Raw genomic sequence first — 7,287 nt, 5'->3', positions numbered from 1 at the left:
ATAGTGCGATGATATGTGATCGGCGATTGTTTGATGATAAGTGAGTCGGTGATAAGTGATAGTTTGATGATCGGTGATAGTTCTATGATCAGGTGACCGGTGATCGGTGATCGGTGCTTGTTTGATGATGTGTGATCGGTGATCGGTGATTTGGTCACCGGTGATCGGTGATCGTTTGATAAGTGATCGATGACCGGCTTTGGTTTCATCGTCGTCCTCAGCTAAGAGAAAGTCAATTCCCATCTAAAGGAGCGCATTCTCGACGTCGGACCAGGTTTTTCAAGGCTTATAACGTGCGAAAGGCCCAGAGGATGGAAAAGGCTCTAGCATGGAAAAGGCTCATAAGCGAAGGCTCAAATGCATAATCGTTAATGGCAAAGTTTGGGTAGTGGGCACAAAACAAAACGCTTCAGACCCAGTAAGTACGATGCATCACAGGCGCCTATTCATTACACCACGGTGTTTCGTGAATTACATCCAAGAAAAAAGTGAACTTGTATGCTGAGGTACGTCAACAAACGACGCCGTTGCCTGAAAACCATCGACCATGCCCACGCCAACTGGCTCGATGACGCTTGCGACCAATCAAACGGGGCCATCACCTACTGCTGTGAACAGCAGGCTATCAGCTGACACCGGAGGTCGTGTCTGACTCGCCCCGCAAAAAGCCGAAGTTGATTGCAGCGCACAGTGGGCCAGCAGAGTCGACAGCTGGCCGGTAGGCGGCGCTCGGACTCTGACAGCTGACCGCGGTGTCTGGGTCCTCCGAGACGTCACCGAAAATCGTGACGTCAGTGTCAGCCAATGAAAAAGACACTTACAGACGAGCAGGTGGCCACGCTGACGGGCGCGGCACGAGGCAGTTGGCCTTGACCGAGGCTGTGTCAGTTTTTTGCAACTGGGACACGTCGCGGCGCGTGCGCCACTAGCGGCGCACGTGTCCTCTGCAGTCTGTGCCACGGTGCCTCCCGGAGCAGTGGGTCGGTCTCGATATCGGAGCACCTACTGATGGTCTCGATGATCAAAGACCCTCGCGATATGAGGGTCTCACGAGTATCACGCGTACTTGAACTGCAGCCCTTGGGCGAGAGCTGGCCCCGTCCCGTGCATCGGCTTCTGCCGAGGCCCGGTGGCGGGGGCGGGGCTCCTGAGATGTCGGCAGCGGCTGAGAGCGCCGCCGCGGGCTCCTCACAAGCTAGTGGTGACGTCACTGAGGAAAGAGAGCATCCGCTGCAGTGCCCCGACGTTGACGGGAGTAGAAGCTTCGTGCGTTGGAAAGCCACTGAGGACAAGTACATTGTCGGAAAGTCACTCGGGACAAGTCCGTTGTCGGAAAGCCACCGGGATAAGTACATGCAGAACGCCACTCAGGACAATATATTGTAGGGAGGCCACTCAGACGAGTACGTTGTCGAAAGTCACTCAGGACAAATGCATTGTCGGAAAGTCACTCAGGACAAATGCATTGTTGGAAAGTCACCAAGAACAAGTACAATGTCGGAAGCCAATAGGACAAGTACATTGCACTGAAGGTTTTTTCGTGGAGTTTGTACTGCGGTTTGTAGCGGTTTGGACTCGCGGTTTCGTGGCTGTTTAGACGCGCGGTTTCGTGGTGTTTAGACACCCTCCCTTTGGTTCGCGCAGCTCACGTAACATGGCTCACGCTCACGCACACGCTCACGCTCACGTACCCAGCAAACCACTTAAATGGCTTCATGGGCTTCTCTCAAGCCGGATGAACCTGATGCATTGATTCAAGTTAATACTACTGCAGTGATCCGCAATTACAACGGATCCGATGAAAGAATGGTCAAAAGTTCACATTGTCTCAACGGATAGTTTATTACGGAAATATTGCCTCCACCCTGGACACGCCCGGAAAGCGCGACGATAAGCCGCAATGCGGACATTTACCCGAGGAAATGCGTCCATTGCGCTATCCACGTCTGCATGGACACCGCTATGCATCAGAATACACGTGCGCAGCGCATTACGAAAATAACGGCGTGCATTCACGATAAAAGACATCGTGGCAGGTTTTCGAACGCGTTCTTTGCTTCCCTTGTGGTGAGGTGGAAGACCTCTGTAGTGAATGGTAAATTATAGTAAATGGAAGACCTCTGGTCACACAAGAGATAGAACAAACAAACCTGTCTGTTGTGCGACGTCATACATTAGAAAAACGTTAAATAAATATCACTATCACGAAAACTTGCTTTGGCCAAAGTTGGACCGCACATCGTAACACATTTGGAAACGCCAAAGGAAAGATGCAGAGCTCAATATCGCCGTTCCACGCGAAACGTCTCTGCCAAGGCTGCAGCAGTAAGGCACGGGCGACCGCAGCTTCGATACGAGCGGTCGTGTGCTGCTGCCCAGCTCCGATAATGTTAAGTACACCAAGGCGTATAGAGACACGATAATCCACGGAATATTGACCTTAGTATAAAGGGCCAGTACGATGGACAGTCCGGGCGTGACATGCAAATCACGTGATTCCAGAGAACTGTGGTTCAGGCACGCTCAACTTCCAATGAGCTCCTCCGCTACCTTATGACGTCATCACCTCGCTTTTTCTCCAGCACCGTAGAGCTACCCATGAGCGACGCTATGTCGTCACCCTTCGTAGACATTATCTACGACGCTTGTGAGTCCACCCTCGCGATGCCCGGCAAACCACTGAATCACTCGACTTCACCTCCATTCTGCCGATAACTCCCCCGGCGACAAAACAGCTGCGGAAGCGTTTCCTGTGACGTCACGCCTTTGTCCGGCGCGGCAGATGATGTCATACTTTGACTTCGTTGGACGTCCTGTTACGCGGCAGCTGCAGGGCCAGCTGTTTGATGACGCTGGAGAACACGGGAGCGCTCATGTTCCTGCTCAGCGTCCTGAGCAGATACCTGCGACAAAGACGGTGTGGCGTTCATACGGAGCACTGGACGCGCAATGGGCTGGCCATTTGCAGTTGTACTGTAGGCAGATCAGATCTGCCTGGTAAAAGGACACTTGAGTCGCGTCGTGGGCATACCTGTCACCAGCACCTTGCTCGCCAAGACAGTCAATACGGGACCGGCACGTCATGGGCCACGCGCTGTCGCCGGTGCTCTGAGCTGCGAGAGCCCAGCGCAGAGCAAATTATGTGCTCGTGCGACCGTCACCAGTAATCAACCGTCCAGACCCTCGGCGTGTGTTGGACCATGTTACAGGTATCCGTGTCACAATTGTCCTGGGACTCTCAGCGTGGGCTGGACCATGTTACAGGTATCCATGTCACAATTTCTCTCTCCGACTCTCACGTGGGCTGGACCATGCTACAGGTATCCATGTCTCAGTTGTTCCTGGGACTCTCAGCGTGGGCTGGACCATGTTACAGGTCCATGTCACAATTTCTCCCCGACTCTCAGCGTGGGCTGGACCATGTTACAGGTATCCATGTCACAATTGTTCCTGGGACTCTCAGCGTGGGCTGGACCATGTTACAGGTATCCATGTCTCAATTGTCCTGGGACTCTCGGCGTGGGCTGGACCATGTTACAGGTATCCATGTCACAGTTGTTCCTGGGGACTCTCAGCGTGCTGGACCATGTTCAGGTATCCATGTCACAATTTCTCCTGGGTCTCTCAGCGTGGGCTGGACATGTTGCAGGTACCCGTACCACCATACTCCCGGCACCCTCCGTAGGGGACGGACCATCTGGCAGGTACACCAGCCGCCAGCGCTCTCTGACCCCGCGGCGTGACCCCGTCGCTGGTCCACACGTGCCTGGGTACGCCTATTGCCGGGACGGATTCCTCCTCAGCCTTGGCACGAGAGGGTTACGTTGGCAATGCACCCAACACCGGCACTCGGACCCCTAGCACGAGTCGGACCGCGTCATGGGTCGTGGTGGCCTGGATTCATGAACGCTTGGGAAAAGCCAAGGTAAACTCACAAACAGTGCTCTGGCCCCTAAGACCCCCAGCGCGGGACAGACTGCGAACCTGAATGGCGAAGGAAGCTCAAATCTTGATATAGCATGTCAAACCCATTTCCAAGAGAAGCTGCCAAGTTGCGGACCGGTTTAAACCACAGCCGCCAAAAAAGATAAACACCAGAGTTGACGTGGGGGATGAAAACACACTGAAAGTAGGGCTGCACGTACCCGACGTTGGCACGCCCTCGGATACCATGGACCCCATGGAACTCAGGTGAGAAACGAACTGACGAACCGACCCGGTCTAGTGCCGTTAGGTGTTTTACAGGCCAGTGAGGCTGACGAGGACACGTGAGCATGAGCGTAGCCACTTTTGGGACTCCAGTAGGTTTTGGGGCAGACTGGTCCGCTCTTGTGTTAGTATCATAGTGAAAAGTATAAAAAATTAACCTAGCGGCGTTTGCGGCCTGGTTACGTCCATGCACATATCGTAATTGGGATCGGACCAAGTGAACACGGTACTGAGCTGGTCAGTTTCAGGCACATTCCGCCCGAAACGGAAGCATGAGCAGTTGTGTACGAGCAAGACGCGCATTGGTGACGATCACAGAGGACGGGGCATGGCGCTGCTATTATTTTTTACATGTCGAGTAGGTAGTTTCAGTTTTGTTTAAAGATAACTGCCGCAAAAGGCAGAGGAGGGAAGGGACGAGAAACCGCCAGATATGCCAGGCGACAGCAGCTCCTCAGGAATACCCGCAAAGTCAAAACGCCTCGGAAGGCAAGAAACCAAATTCGCGACAGCACCTCGTGCAGGGAGATGGCCGTTAGTTGACTACTAAAAATATATTTTCGGGAAACAGGAGTGACAAGCCGATTGGCTATTATTGTTTATATTTATTTTAATTAGCGATATAAATATTTGTATTACAATAGTTAAATTACGAACAAATATTGATAGCAATATCTAATATTAAGTGATAACGTCAATTCCTCACTAACAAGGCTAGCAAATTAGTCAGTCGCGCTCACCAGTCACCGTAGCTACACTGCCTGGTGACGTCATCGATCGCCGGATCGGCGCCATACTTGCTGCCGCGAGCCTGCAGGAGCCGGAAGCGCAGCTTTGGCGAGCACAGGGTGACTAGCCTGTACAGCAGCAGCAGGCTGGCGGAGAACAGGTCACCGAAAGGTTATACAGGCCATACAGGGCATCGGAACAGGGATTATCAGGTACCGTTGCAGCAGGAGACTGGAAAAGACGTTTAAACAGATCGTGTAAAGATCACACAAGCATTCGTGGCACAGGGTAGCCAGTCGATGTGACAGTTGAAACATAGACAGAGAACAGATCACGGAAATGTCATTCAGTCTGCCAGACGAGCCGAGGTCTTAGTTGGTACAGCAGCAGCGGACCGGGGAAGAACAGGTCAAGGAAAGACATAACACTACTTAAGAGAGGGCTGTGCAACCCATACCGCACACAAAGAGCGCAAAAGCAGTCAGGTTGAAGTCATTCTTGTTATCAGAATACAAAAGTCAACAGTCCGTACAAATCCAGAAAATTGGGATAACAGGCCATGTAAAAGCCTTACGAGTCATTCAGTGACACAGGGTCAGCGAGCGACATCGCAGCGACTGGATGGCACGGTGACAACAGGTCAGTGAGAAGCCATACGTCTTCGCAGGATTCACCGAGTCACCTGATGTAGCAGTGTGTACACATGTCACCACATAGTTTGCAAGCTATGTTCAGTGGCCAGGCTTATCGACGTTTCTTCACATTTATCCAATGATTCAAGCTGCTGGAGCTATCCGTTGGCTCTCTGTGAATTATCCCGCATCGTGTTTGTTATATATTGCAAGCCCGCTGTGACGGCTCAAGAATAATTGCTGAGTTAGTTAACTCAAGTATATGCCTCCGGCTTGCCGAAACAAAACGCACGCAAAGAAGGCAAGCGTGGGATGGCAAGAGCATGACATGCCCATCTGCGCTTGAGAACACGACGTATTCGCTGCCTACCTACACCGCAAACCGAGTCGGGGGCAAGGCTCTAATCAACGCGTCATAAGCGAAAAACGAACTGGATGGCAGGGGACGGCCGACGCCCAGGCCGCTCCTTGAAATACACGGAAAACCGCCAACGTTTTCTTTCGTGCAACGCACGTGACACCCTAGAGTTACGCAATGTTCTCTGCGGAAAACCGTTAGAAGCCACCCCCGCCACCTGTACGGCTGTTTCCCGGAACGCATGCGAACGGCGTCGCCGAGATCGGCGCGCCGCGGCCACGCCGCGAGTCGCCGTCCGCCGCCACCAGACGGCGCCAGTGTAGCCAGATACAGGTGTTCACGGCTCGAGGGCGGCTTTGTCTGCACTGAGGGGAACTGTCTGGAGGGGGAGGGGGGGGGAAGGGTCGACGGGCGAACCACGCCGTGAGAGTGTGCGCGCGCGGTGGCGAATGAGAATTAGCTAACAGGCGTGGATGTCATCCTATAGGCTAAACAACGCGTTTAAGATCAACCCTGTGCGAAGCGATACCGGCGCTCCTTTACATCATCCTATTTGATCAGCCTTTTCATCGGCGATCCGCCGGCTCGCCGGCTGGGGAGCCTCCATGCCTCAATAATCAACGACCCGCATGGTACCAGCTTGGATCGGGTTCGACATGCCGAGCGTAATGCTCCGTTAAGCTCCTTGCAGCGGAGACGCTGGATAAATTATCTTCTTACCGGCCACATCGCTGCGGAAGTGCAGCTAGCTGACGTCGTCAGTGGAGTCATCAGCTACCGTCCCCCCCCCCCCCCCCGCCGGAGGAGGGTGACACGTGAAGCTCACCTGCCCAGTACGAGAAGGACGATGTACCAGAACCAGACGGTGAGGTAGATCTTGTCGTTGACGACGTTGATGCTGAGCACGCACAGGGCGTCGTATCGCTCCAGACTTCCTCCAGCCCCGTATCGATAGAATGTGCACTTGGTCAGACGGGGGAACATCTGTCGAAAGGCGAGGCAAACGCTCAACAACCCTGACGTCTTATTAGCACTGGCATGAAATGTACTCAAGCTAAATTCTTCTGTGCGCCAAGGCAAGCAACTTTGTGCGATTAGTGCGTAAATAGCAGCCATAAGCCCGAGAGACCCCCAGCAGCCCGGACACTTCTGAATCGAAGCAATGTGACAATTTACAAGATCGCTTGACGATGACCATCCACAGCTAACATGTGCCAAACCGCACCAAACCCCGACCTGTGGAGCCGAGCAGTGGCGCTCAGCCACCAGCACTCCCAGTGTGGGCCCGCCGGAGTGGCTGGCTGTAGTGTGGGCCCCGCCGGAGTGGCCGGCTGTAGTGTGGGCCCCGTCGGAGTGGCC

The 7,287-nt window shown here is 53.6% G+C and overlaps 1 protein-coding gene across 1 annotated transcript in view; it reads right to left on the bottom strand.

Moving 5' to 3' along the window:
* Nucleotides 1-2,781: 2,781 nt before the first annotated feature.
* LOC119104771 (innexin shaking-B-like) overlaps nucleotides 2,782-7,287 on the bottom strand; it is a 5,550-nt gene continuing 1,044 nt past the window's right edge. Inside the window, exons 2-4 of the mRNA XM_037228491.1 lie at nucleotides 6,755-6,912; nucleotides 4,950-5,084; nucleotides 2,782-2,903 (exon numbers count right to left, since the gene is read on the bottom strand). Coding sequence (XP_037084386.1) covers nucleotides 2,789-2,903; nucleotides 4,950-5,084; nucleotides 6,755-6,912 — 408 coding nt within the window. The 3' untranslated portion in view covers nucleotides 2,782-2,788. The remainder of the gene's footprint in view (nucleotides 2,904-4,949; nucleotides 5,085-6,754; nucleotides 6,913-7,287) is intronic.

The sequence above is a fragment of the Pollicipes pollicipes genome, unplaced genomic scaffold, assembly GCF_011947565.3.
Source record: "Pollicipes pollicipes isolate AB1234 unplaced genomic scaffold, Ppol_2.1 Scaffold_6052;HRSCAF=7182_pilon_pilon_pilon, whole genome shotgun sequence".
Lineage (NCBI taxonomy): Eukaryota > Metazoa > Arthropoda > Thecostraca > Pollicipedomorpha > Pollicipedidae > Pollicipes > Pollicipes pollicipes.
The sequence above is the reverse complement of the archived record's forward strand: the minus strand, read 5'-3'. Positions and strand labels throughout refer to the sequence as shown.